Source organism: Halichoeres trimaculatus, unplaced genomic scaffold (genome assembly GCF_033239565.1).
Source record: "Halichoeres trimaculatus isolate MK-OKI-2021-1 unplaced genomic scaffold, fHalTri1.1 fHalTri1_scaffold_4, whole genome shotgun sequence".
NCBI classification, from domain to species: Eukaryota; Metazoa; Chordata; class Actinopteri; order Labriformes; family Labridae; genus Halichoeres; species Halichoeres trimaculatus.
Window position 1 is genome coordinate 23,458,418 of NW_027437182.1, and position 22,918 is coordinate 23,481,335.

General features: G+C 41.2%; 1 protein-coding gene across 3 annotated transcripts; it reads right to left on the minus strand.

Moving 5' to 3' along the window:
• Positions 1-44: 44 nt before the first annotated feature.
• On the minus strand, positions 45-21,317 carry tjp3 (tight junction protein 3). Of its 3 annotated transcripts, none has more exons than XM_074668577.1 (30): positions 17,422-17,789; positions 12,908-12,964; positions 12,298-12,422; positions 12,042-12,144; positions 11,653-11,941; positions 11,474-11,577; positions 11,165-11,354; positions 11,008-11,077; positions 10,357-10,454; positions 10,161-10,248; positions 8,921-9,109; positions 8,710-8,813; positions 8,187-8,271; positions 7,387-7,475; positions 6,546-6,645; positions 6,221-6,309; positions 6,054-6,126; positions 5,837-5,904; positions 5,581-5,644; positions 5,320-5,476; positions 5,009-5,117; positions 4,703-4,922; positions 4,408-4,613; positions 4,218-4,313; positions 4,002-4,081; positions 3,343-3,553; positions 3,135-3,235; positions 1,476-2,066; positions 678-742; positions 45-574 (listed from the first exon to the last, which is right to left on the minus strand). In XM_074668577.1, the coding sequence occupies exons 1-30, from the start codon at positions 17,503-17,505 to the stop codon at positions 457-459; spliced, it is 4,023 nt and encodes a 1,340-aa protein (XP_074524678.1). In that variant the 5' UTR covers positions 17,506-17,789; the 3' UTR covers positions 45-456. The 3 variants fall into 3 exon arrangements, with proteins under 3 accessions (XP_074524678.1, XP_074524680.1, XP_074524679.1); XM_074668579.1 differs by lacking the exon at positions 17,422-17,789 and adding an exon at positions 21,113-21,317 and having other exon boundaries at positions 46-574; XM_074668578.1 differs by having other exon boundaries at positions 46-574; positions 1,485-2,066.
• Positions 21,318-22,918: the final 1,601 nt, after the last annotated feature.

Genomic DNA, 22,918 nt, shown 5'->3' on the forward strand with positions numbered 1-22,918 from the left:
AGAAAAACACCCTTTAATCAGAAATACTGTTTAATAAAAAAGTTAGAAGTATCCACATATTTATTGACATTCTGACATATGTCTGAGATTGATCATTGACTGATATTTCCAATAAAACTACATATTTTGTCGGCTGCATTTGGTAGAAATGACATGAAGCAGGCTTATTTGACAAGCAATAAAATTAATGAAAATATAAAAAGAAATCAGGCACTTTGATCTTAGCATCCATATGTTTTTCCTTTGATGTCAAAATGTTTAATCATCTATAAAAGGTAGTAGAAATCTTGACACAAGAATCCTTGTAAGTCCTCAGCTTGGCGAGGTGAGCACAAAAGTTTTCTTCTGCAGCGAAACACGTACAAAATGATCTCGATTCAACAGTTCCTAAGCGGAGTGTAATAATTTCATGTCCTTTGTAAAGCAACACACTCCAGCTTTCATCCTCCTTGCTAACTAAAGTTCTGTCGCAGGTCCCCATTCAAAGTCCTCGGCCTCGTCCTCATCGTCAGAGCTGTCGCTGCCTCGGATCTGTGTGCGTCTGAACTGGACTGCCTGGTGATGATGTGCAAGCCTGTTCAAAGTAAGAGAAAAAGAGGTTTATAAAGTAGGTCAGAGCTTCAGTTTGGAATTTACTTAAGAATTCAAACACCTAAAATCATCACAGGGACACTTACACGAGAAAATGCTGACCCTTCTTCTCCTCAGGTTGTGCCTGTGGCTTCTGTTCTGCAGAGCGAGCCTACGGGAGAGAACAAGAGAGCAGTGAGTTTTATATTTGTCATTATCTTTATGCAAATTCAGTATTACAATACAAATTTACAATTCAGAGATAATTTTGGCACTGGTTTTTCTAATTCTGTTTCTACTGGTATTAAATGTGTTAACTATGGATATCATTACTTTTTTATGTAGACTGCCATGTCTGAAAGTAGTGGTTTGGATACTTATAGATCTTTTGAGGCTTTCTCAGAAAAGACGGAACATGCAGATCTTAAAACTTGGCTGAACAGTAAACATTTTATTTATTCTTCTCAACTTTATTTTCTGTTGTGAAGCCATAGTTCTGCATTTATTGCTCCATTCTGCTGCTTGTGCGTTAAATTGTTAGTGGTTAAATTATGACAGCAAAGAGTTGATGTGAATACTGTCAAACTAGGAGCAAGATGAAAAGTAGCGAAAAACATGAAGCTTTTGTATTAAGGACAAGAGTAAGTGCAGCTGTCCTCCCACTTATCATTATGTTGACTTTTCATTTGTATAACACAGAATTCAGAAACAGATGCAAAAATTGTAAATGTAATTTTTCCTCAGCCCAAGTTGTCAAACATAGATCTTGATTTGTCCAACCAACAACGATGCATTATTTTTTTTACTGCCATAGAAGAGTGAGATAAAGGAGCACAATTACATGTGAGAAGCTGAAATCAAGTAAACACAAATGAACATAACTATAAATCTAAAAAAGAACAAACCTCATTCACCTCTTGTAATTTCTCCTCGATAGCAGACAGGCTGGCTTGTTGTGGGCTCTCAGGCTGGACCTCAGCAGCATATGACCGGTCATTCACAGAGTACCGTGTGGTGGGGTCAGGGGCTATAAAATCTGGGGGTCCATCTGACGGAGTGGTTGGTTGAATCGTATCCAGAGCGCTGAAGTCAGAGTCTGTGAAACTTCGCAGAGTTGGGTCTTCTTCCTCAGCAGGGCTACAGGGCGGGCTTGAGTTGTCCCGGCGGAGCGATCGGGGCTCAGGTACGTGCAGCAAGGGTGGGATTTCTCTGAGGGAGTATGTGTCTGCTTGAGGCTCAGGGTCCAGGGTGGGGCTATAGTGCCCATAAGCTGGTTCAGAAGATCGGGCCAAAGCAGCTCCAGCCTGCCTGGAATCTCTGGAAGCCCTCGACACATTTTGACCAGGGTAAGCCTCCTCCAGGTCCTCATTGTCGGTGTAGGCCTCTCCATCAGTGAAAGCTTCTCCATCTGTGTCCTCCAGGTCACTGGCAGCACTGAGGTAGTCCGACTGGGTTTGGTCCAAAGCATCCAAGTCCTGCTCTCCACCACTCTCCAGCTGGAATAAAAATAACAATAAGAAATTAACTTTATTTATTTAGACATTGCTTATTTGGAGAATAACATTGCCCGTATTCATGGAGCGAAAGATTCTGTCATGAAAACATGGCCTTAAGTTATAAACGACCTTCAAAAACGTTTGAATAAATAATTATCTTTTAAAGGTTATTCAGTGTAGCCTGGACCTGTTTTTTTTTATTTGTTTGATTGTTTTGGTTTCTTTTTTTATTTTTGTTCCTTTCAAGTATGTATATTGTGTAATGGACACTGTAGGGCATGAGGTTACTAATGCTGGGTGCCTTCCTATTCATTCCTGGTTCCAATGGATCTGATGATGGACTTTTACATATGTGTTTTGATACACGGACATCTATGCACCCAAGCTCTGTGACTTCTATTTTTTTTGTATCTTTTGCTGCTTGTCCTCCTTTTTTCTGTTTTTGTCAAATTGTTAAATTTCAATAAAAAGTTGATCACAGAAAAAGAAATTCACTTTATTTTCAACGGGCAACACAAGACATTTAAAGAAAGAGGACACAGAGAAAGAGTTCTTTTGTCCTTAATACCATTAAACATCCTGTTACATGTTGAACATTTTCCTTTTTTACATTAAATGTTTGGGCTTATATGTCTTTATAAGCCTCAGCACATGTGGCGTTAAACCACTGTGACAGAATTTCATTAAATTTTGTCACACATTTTGCTCTAACTAAATGACAATGATATTTTTAAGGTTGACTTTAGAAAATGTTGGCAACTCATGTCTCTAACTTGTTAGGACAGTAAATAGAAAACTTGGGAGAGTATTTCCAAAATTTTAAAACAGATTTCAAAAGGTTGCATAAGCATCTGTAATGTTTTAAATCATAGTAGAAAAAAAACTCCCAGAGGACTTCCAATGACACTGTCGCTACAAAGTTTCATTTTAATTGTCCAAACAGAGAATGTGTCACATGTAAAAAAAAGAGGTGTGTGTGTGTGTGTGTGTGTGTGTGTGTGTGTGTGTGTGTGTGTGTGTGTGTGTGTGTGTGTGTGTGTGTGTGTAGAGTTTGTTTGAATGTCATACCGTGACTTCAGACACCCAGACTGGTTTCGACTGCTGGTGACGGATCTTATCTTTGAGGCTCTCATACCAAGCACTGGAGCCGGGCTGCAGGTCGATACGGGCTGGAGCAAGATCAGGGAATAAGGAGTTATTTCAGACACAACACCAGTTATTAGCTTTATTGTAGTCAAAAATCAAGAGAAGCAAATTACTAGCTAACTTTGTTTACCTGAGAAAAGGTGGCTGCAGTCTTTCCTCAGCTTGAGAGCCTGTGAGTAAAGACGTCTCGAGCTCTTGTTGGAGTTTGGGTTGTACCTCTGCCTCATGGCTTTGACGTCTTTACGGCTATGAGGGTCCAAAAAGAGAACCATTGGGTGGTACTGGATGTAGTTCAGTCTTTCCACTGCAGTGGGTGTAATGTCCAGGAGAGGGTGCTTGTCCTAAGATAAGAAAAATAGAGGTTAGAGAGGTAAACATTATCATTAATGATAAGGACTGTTATTGCTACGACCTCTCTTTGTGAATGGAGCAAAAATCCCTCAGTGTTTGCAGTCCTGCTCAGTGGTGAAGCACTAATCAAGGGTCAATTTCGACTTTTAATTCCTTCTTCTTGGAATCAAAATAACACAATTTAACTTCTTAGCAGTAATGAAAACTTGCAGATAAATAAGAATGATAAGAACTAACTGTAATGAGGAAAAATCATGTCAGAGAAAATGTATTTAACCTTCTGATTTTAGTTTGACCCACGTGAGAGAGAAAGGCTTTACGACCTATACTGAAACCAGTCACTAGGGGGAGCTCTAAATATTTGTTTTCACTTCTGGAGAACTGTTTTACTGTGAATTTTATTCACTCTCTGGCTATGACTTTACATCCATGGCTCACCTTCTCTGCAATTTTCCTCACAGTGTCCAGTTTGATGACTGTGGAGGCGCTGTCTCCACTTCCACTGCGAGGAACCATGTCTGTCACACAGGAAAGAAGGGCGCAATTGATCAGGAGAGCAACCAAAGCATAAAGGAATGAAGGGAACAACAAAAAAAGTCTCAATTTAAACATAACTCTTGTCAGTTAAGATAGTTTTATAAAACAGAAACTAACCTGCTATCTCATAATCATCAGGCATCTCTCTGACCAGCTTCTCCATGGCGATATCATTAAGAGGACCCATGATGACGATTGGTCGTTTGAAGTTTGCTGTAGAGAGAAACAAATCAGGAGTATTAAAACAAGCTCATCATGTGTTAGCTTGTGGTTTTATATGTTTTTGTGTGTGGAGGTCAAGGACAACCTTCTCGGAGCAGGACTCTCTCATAGGCCGGGAATTTCCCCTGGATTGTGAGCTGCAGCAGGTCATCCCGACTACGACGGTTGTTCTTTTCATTCTTTTTGTTCCCTCTGAGCCCCCGTAGTTTCCAGAACTCAGCTCTGGGCCCTGACGCCTGCCTCTCTCCGCTGGCGCGCTGTGCCTGCTCTATGCTGGCGAACGTCTCCGCCCTGCAGGAGATGATTACATATATGAAGACTGAGTCATGTTGTTTGGTTAAAGGGGACATCTGAAAGTCTGTTTCTGGGCTGGTTCTGACCTGGCCTGGTTTGGGATGGTGCCTTTATCCATCTCGTGCAGGTCGTTCCCCATGCGGACTGCCAACCAGTTGCCGAGCTTCCCACGGTGCATCGTGTCCACCACCCTGAACACCTCCCCTCTGGTGAAGTTCAGTCCAATGGAGCTGTCTGCCTCGTGGTCAAAGTGGGTGCGGATGTAGAAATTATCCGCCAGGTTGGACTTAATGATCTTCTTATAAACTAATAAAAGACAGAATTATGGTTATTATATTTATTCAGTGACTCTGCCTCCAGGAATCACAAGATGATCCTCGTGATGAACTTACGGTCCATTTTGTTCTGCGTGCAGATTTCAACCTGCTCCCTTTTCTTGATGTTCAGGAGGAAGTTTGCTGCCTCTTCTCGCGTAAAGTGACCAAAGTCAACATTATTTACCTGAGAAAGATTAAAGGAAAAGGAAAGGAAAACAAGCTTGGCTTTTACATTTTAAAAACCAGTGAAAGAGACAACCGCTGTCATGGAGAATTTAAGTCATATCTCCTTAAGTTACAGTAAATACTAGAGACCTCCTTTCTACTGTTATGACTTTAAAGCTAATAAGTCTTTCAGCAGGTAAAGCAGAGCATTTTCATCTCACCTGCATGATTTGATCTCCCTCTTTCATTCCCTCCTCATACGCCGGGCTGTTTGGTTGAACTCCACCCACAAATATACCGACATCGTTTCCCCCCACAAGCCTCAACCCGATGCTGCCCTCCTTCACAAACGACACCGTACGAACATCTGAACTGTACCTGAAAATGACAATTAGAGAAGAAGTTAGTATTGAATTAAATGTAGTCCAGAAAAATAGCGAAGTTTAAAGAAAACCTTAAATAGGGTGACAAACATGACTCACCCTGGGTTGGGTGAGGGGTAAGAATCTGGAGGCAGTGAGTAGATGGGCTCTTCAGCAGGCTTGGCTGGAAGAGATACAGAAACAGTGAGACCCCTTATTGTGAAACACATATGTGTTTTGAATAAAGTCCCATTACACATAAAAACGCTGCTCTCCTTATGTGCAGAGCTGCGAGCAGGTAGAGTTTAACTTCAAGATTAAAACAGACATAACACTGAAACATCTCCCCTCAGTAGTTTTGGTAGTTGAACCTTACTGTAGAGCACTGGGTTGCTGTTCACTGAAATCCCAGACCTAAGGGTGCCATTTGCAGCAGGATGAGCTCTGTGAAGGGGGAAAATAAAACATCAGTCAGCAATGTGAGTGTGATATTAGATTACACTAAAAGCAGTAAATAAACCAAAACACATGGTTTAAATAGCACATCAATTATGGTTCTGAGAGGATGCTTCTGTTTTGATCCTCAGACACACCTGCGGTGGCTGTCCCCTCGCTCAGAGCTCCCAGACCTTCTGAGATGTGAAAGCTGGTCGGACTCGGAGGAATCTGAAGGAAAGCCAGCAGAGATTGTGGTGAGAAAAAACTCTGAATGTAGAGGAAGAGGAAAGGATGAGAGAGTGATGCTGAGGAGTAAACTGACCATCAGGTGGTGGTCTGGTGGGTGATGGGGCCCGCCGAGGGGGGTCTTGCTTCACAGCCACAGGTGCAGGTTTCATTACAGGCAGGACCCTGAAAGAGAGAGTGATTGTGTTTGAGCGATTCAATCTGTCGTTGTGTAGTATACAACAAGAAATTCAACAAGCATCTGTGTGAAGAGTCCCAAGTTTGTAGATTCAAGTTTCTCATTAGACCAAATGTTTTCACATGAGCAGCAGGCGTGTTAATCACATGAATCACACTCAAACTGGCACCAGGCTGCTGACTCACTGTAATGAGATCTGACACGATCTGATGGTGTATCTTACCTTACTCCGGTTTTAGCAGCTGGGTTGGAGTTTGCGCTGTCTGTAGATTCCCTTCGAGGAACAGAGGCGTAACTGGCCTCCGATTCAGACTCTGAATGAGCTGTAAAGAGGAGTGGATACAAGTTGGAATGATGGATTTTTAATACATCAACACATTTTTTAAGTATTTGTTGAGCCACTGATGGGCAAGTTGTTAAAACAAGAAAAGCACTTAGAGAGCGCAGACCTCCTCCAAGCATATTGTGGTTGCCCTACTTTAATGTTATCCTCCCTTTCAGCAGACTGTCTGCTACAATTTGGTGTTAGTTGCAGCTTTGTACCATAATTTGTTACCTGACAGTGTTGAAAATTATGATGAACCAGTACATATTTCATATTCCTGACCTTAGTATCCAGAATATTTCCAGGATCTGGATCGTACTTTTACATCTGTTAGAAATTATGGTGAACTTGTCTTGTATTCTTTTGCAAAGCGACCCGACCATTTAACGTGGAGTTATATACACATAAAGTGAAAACAGCCCTATCTCAAAATGATAAAGAATCCTTAAAAAAAAATCCTGCATCCAGACGGTGATCCAGATCACCTCCAAAATGGAATCACTTCTTTCTTATCCCATTTTGAACATTTCCTGACAATTTCATCAAGATCTGCTTGTTACTTTTTGAGTTATGTTAAATCCATTCATAAATTTAACCACCATGGTAAAAGCGTCATGTCTACGACAGGACATGAAACTGTGCAGGTTGAAAACAAAACACAAATGCTTCCCAAAAACAACACTCACAGTCCCAGAGCAAACAAAACTCACAGCTCAACCTCACCGCTGTGCATACACACCTCTCCGTGGAGGATCGCTGGGGGTGCTCCATCGAGGTGGCTCACCTTGCGACTCCACCTGTGGTTGCAGCGAGACACTGGGCAGGACTCTGCAAGAAAAGAAAGGGAGGCGGGAGTGAGGGAGGAGGAAGACAACAAATCTCAGTCACGTTTGAAGAGGGGGGACCTGTGGCTAATATGATTATTGATGAGAGCATGAGACTGAAATGTTGAATATTCACCTTAGTGTCTCTGGGGGAAGCTCTCTCTTTGATGGTTAACGGCTTTGTAACTGATCAAAATTAACCATTCAGTAGCATTAGCTGTCTTAACTGATCATGTGAGGCTACATCCTCTATCAATTTAGCACATGCAGAATGAAACATGCAGATTTCAGAGAACTGATCAACAACTTGCTCTAATGCACACGTTTGATTGTAATATCTTTCTCATCCTCTGTTGAATCAACATTTTTGCCACATACAGGAGAGGGACATGTTCAGTGAAAGTCACTTTTATTTCATTGGTTAAACATATGCCACCACAAACACAAACACTTCATACACAGTCAAAAACAAAAAATGAAGCAAAATCAGAGGCTACAAAACTTCAGGAATAAAAATGAGCAAATCAGGAAGGAGAAATCAGCAGACACAGACTAATTTAAGTCTAAGAAGAAAAATAAAAAAGTGATCAGCTCATGTTTGAAAAAGAGGGGGAGGCGTGCACAGTCTGCTTAGTGTCCCAGTCCGTGACATCTGGATGGATTTCAGGGAGGGGGTTGGGGGTGGTTTGGGGGTTGGGCGGACCTTCATCTGTACCTGTATCTGCTGAGGGAGTCTTGACTGTATGTGGTGCTCTGCCTCTGAGGAGGCGCCATGTTGATCTCTGGGTCCGAATCAGAGTCTAAAACACAAGGAGAAAAACAGGTGAGACACACTGCAGATGAAATCAGCACAAAAGGAGTATCTTTAATCTTTATCACCCATGTTTTCATGACTCCGATGAAGTATCCCTTTCATATGTTTGCATTTTTTGTGTTGTAAGAGAAGAAAAGATCAAGTTCATAATGGAGAAATATCGCCACAAGTAGAAGTAACTTCCACTCCAGCTTTAACTGTTGCTCAAAACATCTTTTATGTTTGCTCTTTGGCTTTGTTTGCCAGCTGACACGTGTTCAGAAACAAACATTAAAACATTAAGCAAATATTGTCCCAGAGGTGTCAGACAAAGTGCCAGGACCAGACTGTCACAAAGAAGCAGGATTATCCTCATGTTGTTGTTTATTGTTGTTGTTTGTTTTTCATGTGATGGTGTCTGACATGATGTGTGTGGTGAACTGACCTGGCATTGGGGCTCTCACAGGAGAGTTGACCCTCCTCGGTGGCTCCTGGCGAACAGTGATGGGGGAGGCACTCAGCAGTGCAGGTGGTAGTTCAGAAAGACTTCTGGCAGGTGCAAATGTGAAAAAAAAAACAGTTAGAAAATCCTTCAAGGAAATCAAGTTATCTTTTCTTTACTTTGATTAAGACGCTGGATTGAGATCTGCCCTTACTTGTATCTGCCGTCTAGGAGAGGGCTCTCTCTGCGTGGTGGTGGTGGAGGGGAAGGGCTGCGGTCAGAGTCTGACTCTGAGACTGGTTTGCGAGGACGTGAGGCATTAGAGGACGGGCGGGAGGCGTTCCACTTCGGGGCCACGGGAGATGAGCGGGGGTTTGGGAGGGTGGACATACCAGGGAGACTTCTGAAGAAAAAGAAAGCAGAAAGATGATCTCACAACTCCAAAATGGAATCTTGTCGAGTGTTTTTGTCTTATTTTAGGTACAAATTGTCTTATCACACTTGATATGAGCAACATTTACCAGATCAGTCCAGAAAAATGTTTTGTTTCAAGTAATTTAAGGACAAAAGTTATGTCTGAATTGCTTGTAATGAGGAAACAAATAATTGTCCAATGGAACAAGAAAAGTTTGCTCAAAAATTTGCTTGAAACGAGAATAATGTCTTAATACGAGTAACCTTTCTCTTGTTACAAGAAATTCAGACCTCATTTTTGTCTCTAAGTAACTTTAAAAAAATAACATTTTTCTGGACTGGTCAGGTGAATGTGGCTCGTTGTAAGTCTTAAAAGACATTTCCTACTGAAAACAAGAAAAAAAAAAGGTTGATCTTCACAAAGAGCTCATCCTTCTTTTAAGAGCACCAATACCTTGTGTTTATTTAAAAACATCAATTTAAAAACACTGAAGTTATCAGTTTGAATTAAAGTGGAAATAAATAAATCTTAAGAGTTCAAGAAATGAACAAAATAACACAAGATTTAACTGTGGACCAGGCGGTCTGTCACATGATGTAAACAGACTTATGTGTTCTTTCACATTGACTCTGCAGCAGCACCACCATAATCACGCCTTCACCCTCCAGTGTAATAGTGGTGTCCCACTGCACCCTGTCACACTGCACTCTGACGCTGAGGAAGCAAGAGCAGTAATCACACAGTAGGAGCTTCATACACACACAAATAGGGACCACTGTGTATGATTTTCTGATCATGTTTACAAAACTACGCAAAATCAGGCTGATAGCAAGATGTAAATATAGGCTGTATGCACGGCGCCTTTTCCTGGAAATATGAGAGGAGCTTGAAGTTGTGTGTGTTGACTCGTCTAATCTAAGACAGAATGGTCGTTAAGAAGCTTTTACAGGTTTGCAAGATAAGAAAAAATACCATAGTTTGGTTTCAGAATGCACACAGGAACAACTGGTTAGTTACACAGCCATGGAAATAAACTGACTTGTATTTGCTGGAGTGATCCCTCACGTCTGGACTGGCCCTCCTGATGGGGGGAGAGGCGCTGTGGTCTGAGTCTGACTCAGATGGACCTGCATTCACAACAATTAACATGTTAATGTTATCATTGTCATGTGCTGGTTCTTAAAGAGGTTGATCAAAAACCAAACTGTGAGGACTATATCCTGGGTAAAGCTGACCTCTGCGGGAGGCGAAGGTCCTCGCAGGAGGACGAGGCAGGGTGGAGCGTACCGGTGATGCATCCCGAGACTTTGGTAGAGGAGGTTCAGCTCTCGTCCTGTATGAAAAAAACACAAAGTTGCCTTTCTTCGTCAAACAGGTCTTTTGTCACGGATCTGTTACATGTTGAATGTACAATAAATGTATCCCATATGCTGCAGCCTAAACGCTGAATAATCTTGCTGTCAGGGTTTTCAACATCAGTTTGTTTGCTCAAAACAAACATCACAAAGACTACTGTCTTTCTGTGTCAAATACAGAGTGAAATTAACAAACTTATAATATGAAAACAACTAATTAAAGAAAATCACCCTGACTGAGGAGAAATTTGAAGGTGGTGTGGACAGATGATGGAGCTGGCATGTCAGTGGTGAGACAAGTTTTGAAGTTTGGCACAGAGAGAGATTACTCCACCCCAGAAATACCAGTGAAAGAAAATTCACCACGCAACAACAACGGAGGCTTTCACTCCGTATTATGAGTTTTGTACACTAACAAGCTCTCCCTTTTCTTTTTTTGATATGACATTATGATTGAACACAAAAACACAAGTCACAGGACGTGGTGTAGTTATTGAAATGACTTGACTCGACTTGTCAGGAGTGCCATACCTGCGTGTCCTTTTTTCTCTGTTGGGCTGACGGGACGTCCTGTGAATGGGGACATCGATGTCTGAAATGTCTGTGGGGAAACAAAAACTTCAGTTGACTGGTTTGAGTGTTAAAACGTTTCCTTGCCACAGCCTTCATTTGATCACAAAGTTTTTACCTTCTAGTTCAGAGCTGCTATCTCGGCGGCGGTCGTCTTCACTGTTAGGGGGACTGTCCTCCACCTCTGGGATGGTGACCAGGAACTTACGGTCATCCCTGAGGACTGTCATGGTCAGTTTGCCTCTGCTCTTCTCTACGAGGTGCTTGGTCTCCAGCAGTGACAGGTTCTCCGTCGTCATGCCGTTGATCTGATCGCAGGAAAGAAATGATAAAACAGGAAATGAGATTTTGTGAAGAGAAAGTATTTCATTCTGCGGGTGCTGCATATCGGCACTTCTGAGATGAATTTTTGAATATTAATTTTCACCTTTAGAATAAGGTCTCCTTCCTGCAGTGTGCCTTCCTTGGCAGCCAGGCCTGAGTCTGTCATGTGCTTGATGAAGATCTGACTGCCCAGCTTCAATCCGTACTCTGAAACAGAGAAGAAGTCAGAAACCAGCGATATGTTTGAAAGCACTCTGATGAGTTTCTTTCCTGAAGTCTTACCATCTGTATTTCTCTTTTTAATGAGTGTAGTTTTGATGGGTTTTTCTGGGACATCATGATGTGGGAGCCTCTTGTATCCTGATGACACCAGCGGTAATGTGTTTCCATAACCGTTACGGTTCGGCGAGGAGCTGCGGGCGCGGTAACGGCCTCCATCTCTGTTGTCGCTGCCATCAGAGTAGCGTCGTGTTCGTCTCGGGGGGTCCTGCTCCAGCAGGTTGGAATGGGAGGCAGCCCGGGACGGTCTGGATGTTGCTGGGATCTGGATCATGCGGGGACGTTTCACTGTCTGGAGTGAGACAGATGATGAGGTCCAAAGATTTAGACACAAGTGAGGACAGATTCTTTCATCATCAAAAGTCACTCAGATTTTTATAACAGGTGCTCACAATGTTTGCAGTCTTGCCACATGACTTGAGGGTCTGGATGGTGAAGTGAGAGTGGACGTTTTCCATCGATACTCCATTGACCATCACGATTTGGTCTTTGGTGCTGCAGAGCAGATGAACCATGCATGTGAATAAGACTGTGTGCTGGTCAACAAGCCTTCTTTCCATTAAATTTTAGACGAAGTAAGCACAACATGTTTAAATGCCACATTTTTAAGTTTTTGAATAAAGATCAGAGAGATGGTCGTTAACTTACAACAGCCGCCCCATGGCCGGTCCATTGGGCAGCACGTCTGACACCACCACTGTCGTATCCCCGCTGTCTGGGTGAGGCTTGTCCCGGCCTCCTGATATGGCAAAGCCAAATCCCACCTTTGAATCCTGCCATGAGGGGAAAGTGAGACTTAAATCAATAAAAGAAAAAGATTCTTCCTGATGGGGTGAAGATGACAGAGAGTGTGATGAAGAAGGAGCATGAATGAAAAGAAAGAATGCAGGAGAGTAGGTGGGCAGAGCGTGAGTGGGAGATAGAGGAGACAGATAGAGCACATTCCAGCTGCGCTCGCTCTGAGGAGGGAGAGCGAAGAGGCAGCAGAGGTGCAGCAGGGTGTGTCGCTGCGAATTCCTGACAGAGTCTGAGCTGTGAAACTGAGAGGTCTGAAGCACGGTCCAGCACAGCCCCTGTAAGACCTCAACAACACCCACAGAAACAGCACTGAAACTCTCTTTTCAGGGCTCCTACTTGCAAAACTAAATCCACTAAAGCAGTTTGATGCAAGTTTCTTTGACACAGATACAGAAGTCTTCATCCAAACCCTGCGTATGCTTGTATTTTCTGACAGTTGGCCTATTAAACAATCACTTACTTTGCTCAGTGTTATTGTATGTTGCTCCCATATTGTCAGGTCCTCCATACCTGGTCTCTGTGAAGGAGAGAAGAGATTAAAGAAAGGGTTTTACAGCAAAGAGTAAAATATCTCTTTAAGATGAGGCTCTGTGTGTATAATCTGGGTTATTACAGTGAGGACAGCTGAGAGCTTCTGCCAAGAAGGAAGAGTGTGTACAACTCAACCTGATCTCGGCATGCTCTCACCTGCCTCGATCCTGCCTGACCGGTCTGGAGGAGGGGCTACGTTCTTGGGTCCCTGTGGTGTTGACACCGAGCTACACCCGGGGAGGTTCAGCGAGCGTACACAGTTAAAACAATGTACACAGACAAACAAGGCTATAAGCTCATTATTGTTATTTGAAATGTCTACTTTTTGATCAGTTAATCAACCGATCAGCTGAGGGTGACTTATCTAACTGTCTTCTTTAACATTTAAAAGCTCAAATTCTTTAAAACATTTACAAATTTGACAAAGATAAGCATCAGACACTGAATTTGCTTACAAAAAACATCACTTGCTTGTTATATTTCCTGACTTATACTAGTTGTTTAAGATATTACTGCAGCGCAAGAGGCAGGACCTCTGTAAGACTCATGACATCTGCCCTGCCCAGCACACTTCTGTGTGTGTCTCTCTGTAAACAGTCAAACCTCTCAGGCCTGGAGGCGGGTGAAATTGTAGAGCATTTGTAGCCAGTGGGCCGGAAAGTTCTCTGTTGTATACTTCTTGGAAAGTTTTAACACATCTGAAAACGTACAGGTTATTTCTCTCAAGACTTATTTTTTTACCAATTAGATGGTTGTGTATAATTTAATACCTTCCTGTAAGCTCTTCCACAAATTGAGGCGTAAAAGCAGAGAGGTGTACGAGCTGCTCTGACATCATGACACCTTCTCATATTTTACTTTTTTTTTTAACATTAAGGCACTTGTGTCAAAACCAAAACAAAGTGCCAACTGACAATGACCTATATTCCACAAAGAAAGGAAGAAACCTGTAGCATCATTATTGTATGTATGCTCCAGGAACAGTCGGCTCCTCCTGTCAGAGACATGAAGGTGTTAAGCTTTAATCAAGACAGTAAACATTTAAAAGAGACCGGGTTTCAAAGGCAGGGAAACTAATGAAAGAAGCAGTTTGTGAAGAGCCTTTATGAAGGTCTTCTCACATTCAGAGGGCAAAAAGGGAACAAAAGGAGAAAAACAAAAAGCATTTGTGTCCCTGAGAAGTCTCTCTACTTGTGTGGTTTGAACAAATCTCAGGAAGTCCTCTCACATAAAGTACAACTAACACAGCACACTGCTAAAAACTGAATCTGTATCAAGTGTTTTTTTTGTCTTTGTAGACTTGATATGAGCTTCTTTGACCTGACCAGTCGAGAAAAATGTCTTATTTCAAGTTATTTAAAGACAAAAATGATGTGTAAATTGCCTGTGACAGGTACAAAAAAATCTGCCAGTGGGGAAAGAGAAATGTGCTTGTCAAGTTTAGAATAATGTCTTAACACAAGCACATTTCTCTCACCCCACTGACAGATGTTTTACTTGTTACAAGCAATTCATACCTCATTTTTTCCTTTAAATAACTTGATATAAGACATTTTTCTGGACTGGTCAGGTAAATGTTGCTCATATTAAGTCTAAAAAGACATTTTACTGAAAATTAGACAAAAACACTTCTCAAGATTTCAGTTTTTTTGCAGTGCAACTTAAACCAAATAACAAGAAAATACTCTAGTATTCAAGTCACATGACTACGAGGAAGTGACTTGTAGTTGTGCAACATAACTTTTACAACTATAAGGAGCACAAACACCATCTTAGCATCTACTGAGACGTCAGACATCCGTACCGACACCAACTATCAGATTAAAATATGATAACACGGATCCTGTAAAGACACTTATGACTGAAACAAAGCCTCTCGTTGCTTCATAAAAATGTCACAAACTATCACTGAACAGATCTTTTACGCTGAGTTCAGGTGCACAACGTGTGACCTGTGAACAGTAGGCTATTTGTCTGAACAGGTTAATGATAAACCTGAAGGTGGAAGAAGGAAAACAGCACTTGGCCTGGTTACGCTAATAAAATGTGCTGTAGATTACTCCACACAGACTTCATGTTAAGCATCTTTTTTTTTTACTCTAAAAGGAGAATGAATTCTTTAAGTGTATGAGCTTGGACTCCTGATTTTATTAGAGCTGTTACATGTACAGACCATGGCGAGCAAAAGTCAGATGTTAAAACTAAGAGTGGACACATTTCAGCTCTGTCAAAGATCGACTTAGCTCAGACAAAATCAAGAACAATTTCAACAAGTGTCTTCCCTTAGCTAATCAGAACGAAAATAACACAAAAAGTCCTCGATCACAGCCCACTGATGATCCTCTGTTAAATATTAACTCTGGATGTGGGTCATCATAGTAGTGACGGTCTATGCTAACTTCAATGAGTCAATTTAAAACACCACCAATGACCTTTTCCCTTATTAACACACACCTTTGGAAAAAATGTGTCATCCTTTAAACAAAGCAGAGTATATCTGCACGTTCAGAAACCATCTGTCAGAAATGACATGTTCAAAGAGTGAAGCAAAGAAACAAATCTGCTTGTTTTCTGTCCACTGCTGTAACTCTGATACTTCCCTTTATCTTAACATCCTGTTAGCTTAAAGAAACACGCAGCTGTTTGTATCAGAAACAGTTAATGCCTTTTTTTATTTTTAATAATTTAAGTGGACTCAGGCATCAGTGTAGCGTCAGCCTATTAATGGTTTGTATTCCTTGCTCTCCACTTACCGCCTGGTCTTTGAACCGTACTTCCATTTCCTCTGGGATCCCTGAGCTGAACAAAACACCTGCGGCCTCCTCTCCTCACTGAACAGCCAGATCTTTATGTTCCAAACGCCAACAACAAAAACTAAACAATCACAGCTCCAGATGCCATCCAGAGAATACCATGATCCACTGCTAATATAACTGGCTTATGACCAGCTGTGGTGTTTCTCTCTTGGAAAGGAGGGAAGAGAAAAACATCCAGGAGAGAGCTCACCTGGGGCGCTCCTCCCCCACCCACCCAGCCTTTGCCCACAGTCTCACAGTCTCAAGTGGCCTACAATAAACTGGATTCAAGGAGGAGCTACCTCAGACATCAGAACAACCGAGGAGCTCAAACGTCACAGAGAGACACACAGAATCTCGTATCAGCCCACGGTGAGCTCTGTTAGTCATTTAACAATGTTAAAGCCCTGGCTTTGAGAAAGCACCTGAGATAATCCCTCCACCTGTGAAGCTGAAGCTACAAAGCCGCCTCTTTGTCAGGTGAATGAAGTCCAACCACAGGATTAATTCCATAAACTGCAAGTCCTAATCCCAGTCCTCAAATTAAAACAAAGAGAAGCTTGAAATCAATTTACAAAACTTGTGCATGGAAAAATGTACAACCCCTCATGTTGTGTTTATATAAGCTCTAGCACAGGGGTGGCCAACCAATCAGAAACCAAGAGCCACAAAAATTATCATTGTACTGCAAAGAGCCACAAAAAACGTGGCCGTCTTCTCACACATAAACGAAATGACATAAAATGAAAATCAATTCATTTCCAATTTTTCAAAGCAAGATTTATTGTGTTTGTAAGTGCGTTTAAGTTTGTACTCAAAGCCCTGTAAAAGACAAATGTCTGATTTTACCGCAGAAGAGACAAAGTTCTATCTATCTATCTATCTATCTATCTATCTATCTATCTATCTATCTATCTATCTATCTATCTATCTATCTATCTATCTATCTATCTATCTATCTATCTACGAGCAGATGAACAATTGAGAGGAGCACATGTGGAGAAAAGAAACTGAAAATTAAGTATCAATCTCGTCACCCAAGTATTAAACAATATTGATCCCAACGTTTGCAACAATTTATCAGTTTTATGAGTGGATCGAAGAGCCGCTCACTGAAAACCAAAGAGCCACATCTGGCTTGCGAGACACAGGTTGGCCACCCCTGCTCTGACAACCTTTTAAACTAATATGACAAAAGAGAAATATTAACAAGTTAACAAACTCCTCTGTCTAATCTGCAGAAAATATTCTGCAAAATTAGAAGACATCCTGAAATAAGTAAAGTTAATCATTTTCACTATATTTTTTGCCTATAAGCATTAATTATAGCTTAAAATGTTGAAATATTAGCATTTCTTTTTTGGTGTAAGATTGTATGTTTTCCCACAACAATGTGGTGATTTTTTGAATTTCTGCCTAGTTTTCTTTAGTGTTTGATTTGAAAAAGTAATACTGACTTTGCTGAAGCTAGATCACTACATGTGGAGTGACAACTTTATGAAGGACAGTCCAAAACACAGCTTCACTGGGATTGCTGTGACTGTGAACTGGTTAAAGTAAGAATCAAGATGCACACACATGAGGTTAAACACACTCAGCCCCATCTACCAACCAGAGGTTATAACAACCGTCTCATCTGTCCACTTACAGGAACCACCAGCAGTGGTGGAGGAGGCTCCGGAGGCACGGCGCCAAAGTGCTTCAGCAGTTTCCTTCTCTGAGTCAAATTCATGATGAGGACAGAGCTGTGGTCCTCTGTGAAAGCACCTGCTCACTACCTCAGGTCACTTTGCTGAGACGGACACGGGTGCAATAACTCCAGAAAGGTCAGTACAGACAATAAAAGACTTGGCTGTCCATTTCACTGACGCATGTCCAAACACTTAAAAAAAATCAACCTTAAGTGTAGAAAAATGGAAAAGGTGACGTGTTCACATTCCTCTGCATACATCAGATACACCACATGTCCAGAATTCCCCTGCACTGATCTGTATCCTCCATTATTCCTTTTCTGACGGGTTCATGAAGTCAGACAGGTCCACTTGCTCCCACTGTCACTGGTATGTGTGTGTCCTGTTAACTTGTAGTCTTTCCCACAAAGCAGGAGCAGCAGATCCCAGGCTGCTGGCTGGGTTTCAGTGAGCTGGCTGCTATGGTTACCTCAAAGGAATGAGAGCACTGGGCTGTTAATAATTGACAGGCTGTTTGTGACACAGTGGGTCTGCTGGCCCTGAGGAAAGTTTTCGGAGCTCCTCTACAGGTTGGGCAGAGTTTCAGATCAGGTGATGGTACACAGAGCTGCGATTGTATCTCTGGTTCATGGTTTACAGTTTAAGCTGTGGTTTGTGTTTGACTCTTCCCGGTCAGGGCTGCAGCAGCTGTGACCTGTCTGTGACTTCTCTCAAGCACAAAGAGTAGATCCAGTATACCTCTAAGTTCATACAAAGGGTGATCACAATGTCATCAAACTCTCAACCAAACTTTACTGATTCTGCAGTCGCTTCACAACAAAAAGCTTCTTCGGCCTGGGCTCAGAAAGGTGTAACAGCTGGCTTCCAGTCAACCAGATCACCAGAGCTGAATTATTAATAGGCCCGACAAAAAAACAGAGAGCGTCAGCAACCATTACTGTTACTAAAACAAACATCAAACTGAGGCGCGCCTCCTCTTAAAGGTAAATAATCAGTCATTCATGCGTCAGGAGTCTGTAGAGAACAGGATGGATCTCTGTTCCCTTCATTTTCATCGAAAGCCTCTCCAGTTGGCTTATCTTCATGCAAACTACCAACTTCAGAGCACTCTTTACAGCAGCACAGGTAAGCAAAGCGTCAAGTTTGAGTTACACTACAAGTACAGTGGCCTACTTTTCAGGTGGCACATTACTGGAATTCCAAACATTGCAGGAAAAAATCAGCTCCAGTGATACGACTATGACAGATAAAGATAAAGAGCCCTGAATGAACTTCAGCACAAAATTATTATTAATCATTAATAAATAATAACTGAGCGGAAGTGATTTGAAAGACAAACACTCCAGAGGTTTTTCAGAGCCCTCAGTGGCTGTGATTACACAGGTCAGGGATGTGTACCCTCCACTCACTGAACACTCCTGGCATGTACTGTCAACAGTGGTTAAATACAGCAAACACCCACTTCACAGTCACCTGGACTCACAGAGAGACGTCAGAAAACACTGACAAATTAAACTGATAAGAAGACAGATTTCGTGAGAAACAAAAGTGAAAAACGTCTTGATCTGAATATTTACAAAAGACTATGTAAGTGCATCATGGGTAACATGAAGCCTTATGAACAGAAATGATCTTGTTAACCACAATCTCTCTACTACTGTAAAATAGTGGATTGCAAAAAGGTCATGTGATTTTCTTTTTTAAATTTTCAAGAAAAAATATCAGTATAATCAGAATTAACACAGAACATTTAATTGCAGGGTGTAACTCATAACCATCTGAGACTATAAGACACTGACATGATGTAAGGTTTAGGGATGTCCCGATATCACTTTTTCACTTCTGATACGATACCGATACTGCAGCATTGAGTATTGGCCGATACCGATATTAATCCGATACGATATCAGCATCAAACATGCATACTTTTTTTACTTATTTTGTAGTATGTATGTCATGTTAAAAAAAGGCTTGATAAAGTGATATTATTCAAACAAAGAACAGTTGTCAGCAACAGTATGAGTAAAAACTGACCCATTTATTATTAACGATTGGGTAACAGAAATTTCAACATTAAACATAAGAATATACTAGTAACTGAATAAAATAAAGAATAAATTAGAGGACACAGAAAATAACCTAAATATATCGAATAAAAATAGCAGGAGCGGAGTCTGGAATGGACTGCTTATATCGGAGTGCTTATATCGGAGATTTTAGATGTGTTCCGATACGATACCGATATTTGTTTTTATGCTGATATCGGACCGATATCCGATATCAAAATCAGACTGGGACACCTCTAGTAAGGTTTTGAACACATGGGTAAAGAAATGTCTGAAACTGAAGCTGTCTATGAACACAAACTGTACAGTTTAAAATCTGTAAATCTAAAAAAATCTTTGATTTTATTTCAGACTTTGATTCTGTTGTACATTTTTCTAACAGTTGTGGCATATTAAACCCAACACTGGGATTTCTGTTTTGATCTTGAAAGCCTAACCAGGGACAGGGATTACAGAGGCAAGACACGTATATGGCATCTACTTTGTCATTTTTGTGAAGCAACATTTCATACATGTTCATGTCTGATAAAATAAAGTAAAAAAAAAAAGATTAATTAATTAAGCAGAAAGTTCTTGTTTATTGATTAAAAATTTAGATCAAACCTCCTGAAACCCAAGCTTTTTTTGGTGTGTTTTTATAAATAATTCTCCTTGCTATTTGGGATGAGTAAAATCTAGGGAGTAATAACTAAACTCTGTACAGGGAATTTGGTTATTTGTGTTATGAGTTTGCTCTTATTTATCCGTTATCAGTGTTTTTACTCTCAAATACATTGTTTTTTTTAAATTGGAATGGGTGCATTGTTGTGATACCACCAAAAGGTGTCATCTCTCTAAATGTGGCTAATAGATCAAACTTCAAAATTAAGTTTTATGGGTCTGAGAGGCAGAAATGTAATGTTGGCGCAGTGTCTCAATAGGTTAAAAAAAAATCATACTGTCAAAATCTTGTGACTAAATCACAAACTACATCAGCTGGGTTTCCATGACAACCCCCTGCTGTGACTGGAGAAGACCACTCTTTATCAAACAGTTTCTGGGTAAAACACAGTGGTTGGAGGAGAGGGGCAGGAAGACGCAGCTGTTTGGGAATGCAGACTCGAAACTCTTGTGAAACCCTCTGTCAGGCAGGTAGAAACCTGCATGTGTGGCAGAACCAGTAAGGTGAGGATGAGGAGAGTAGGGCTTAACAGCTGACAGCCAACAACCAGCCTACAAACACTCACTCATAGGCTCCCAAATACAGGGGAGAAATAATTAAAAAGCACCATACACCACAATGACTCCTAAGTCCCTCATTAAAGCCTCTAAATGCTCACAGGCGAGATAATAAATGCAGCTCTAGGCTTGTAAATATCAAGTTATAAGCTAAAGCTAACTCCACGGTGTGTGACTGAATCTTCTTGGCTTAGACCAACTCTCTCTCAACAATAAACGTTTGAATTATAGCTACAGATTAAAAACTCGTTTGTTAAATTCTTTCTTTCACTCTCTACTTCCTATTTCCAGCCATCTTCCCGACAGCCATGCCTCACCTGTGTGCCAAGAGGTAGGCTATCTGACAGCGGCGGAGGTAACGCACCTGTAAAGGGCCAATCTGTGGGCTCCTCGTGTTCGTCAGTCTCTCTGAAAAGATTCCTTCAGGTCTGAAGATTCTCGCTCCAAATCTTCCTCTTAGTCTTCTCCTCCTCTTCCACAGGCTTGCTTTGGCTACTCCTGCGGTTTGAAAACTTTCTCCCAATCTTTCTGGAACAGGTACAGCGACGTTGGGGGTGTGGACGGATCGACGTACAGGTGAGTATCACGACGTCATCACGCGAGTACAGCAAACGACAGGAAGTTCATCCTGCCTATCGCGAGAATAAGTCCGACCATAAAAAAAGCTGTAATGCTTTCAGTTTCAAAACTAAATTCAACACTAAGCGGAAAAAAACGACGTTGTCGTGCCTCTTTTTCATGTAGCTTGTGTATTTCTCTTAATTTTATTTTTATAACAAATATAAGACAAATGAAACAACTTCTAACAGACAGGGTTATCATGAGTGAGATAAAGTCTTTTGACATAATAAATCATACCGTAAATTAAAATAAAAAATAAAAAATGAACCAACAAAAAGCTCATTAAATGATAAAATAAATGAATAAATAAATAAAACACAGAAAACAGGGAGGGTAGGGGGTATTTGTGTTACTCAATAGATTTCTAGTTCTTCTGTGTCCAAGAGTGACTTGTTAGTCCGAGCGTTTCTATGGTATGAAGAAACATTTTTATTAGAGCAAAATACATGAAGGTAATGACATTATTACAGGTTTACAAAAGTTTTCCTCCTCTTTCAGTATGAATAGGGATAGGGTTAGGTAGGCTAGGCGCCGCCCTGTTGGTTATAACTGCGTTTTGCAGCAGCTCTCTCTTCTTAGTCTGTTTCTTGTAATTTTTTTTGTCTCTTTTTCGTAATCTTTGTATTTGGAGTTGATCATTACTTTGTTTGGCTCATTTGTTGGTCATGGACATCAAACTTTTTGTGGCTTCAGTGATATTTTTTACTTCTTTTTCTTCTGTGTTTGTCTGGAGATCCTACATGTTACCATGGCTGCATTGTTTACATGTGAACTCAGCTGTTAGCAGCATGTCAATGCTAACTGGTGTAAGGCTTGATGTCTTCCCACAAGGTGAGGAGAAGGAGGTGAGGACGACGTGCTGGTTCTCAGGTGTGAGCTAAGAAGTGACGACATGGACCTGTCCTTCCATCCATCGTTATTGGGAACATAAGATCTATCTCCAATAAGATGGATGAGCTAGCTGTGCTAACCCAGCAACAGAGGGAATACCAGAGGGCAGAGTAGCATCATGCTATTCACAGACATGGCTAACAGAGCTAACATCAGACACCAACGCCACATTGGAAGAGCTTCACCTGCTGTGAGCAGACAGGATCCAGGAGACAGAGATGGAGCATGACTGAAGAAGCTCAGTCCTGGACCCTGTGGAGGTGGAGGCTGGCTGAACTGGAGAATGATGAACAAGCTGTCACCATCTATTTTCTTATGGACCTTTTTGCACTTTCTATACACTTTCTTACTTTTGTTTTCTTGATTGCTGCTGTGACTTCAATTTCGTTGTACTTGTTACAATGACAATAAAGTTCTATTCTGTTCTATTCTATTAACCTTTTGTGGTAACTCGTCTTGGAGGGAGAGTCAGTTGTTTGGTACATTAAATTTCTTGGAGAATTTCTTTTCATTTCATAAGGGTTCAGGATTCTTTGTTTAGCCTCTTTCTTGTGTTTTTTTTTTTATACCACAAACTAATAGTATTTATGATTAATATCTGTCTTTTTTGTTTGTTTTTTTTTGTTTTTGTTTTGGCCTGGTTGGCAAGTTCCCCAGG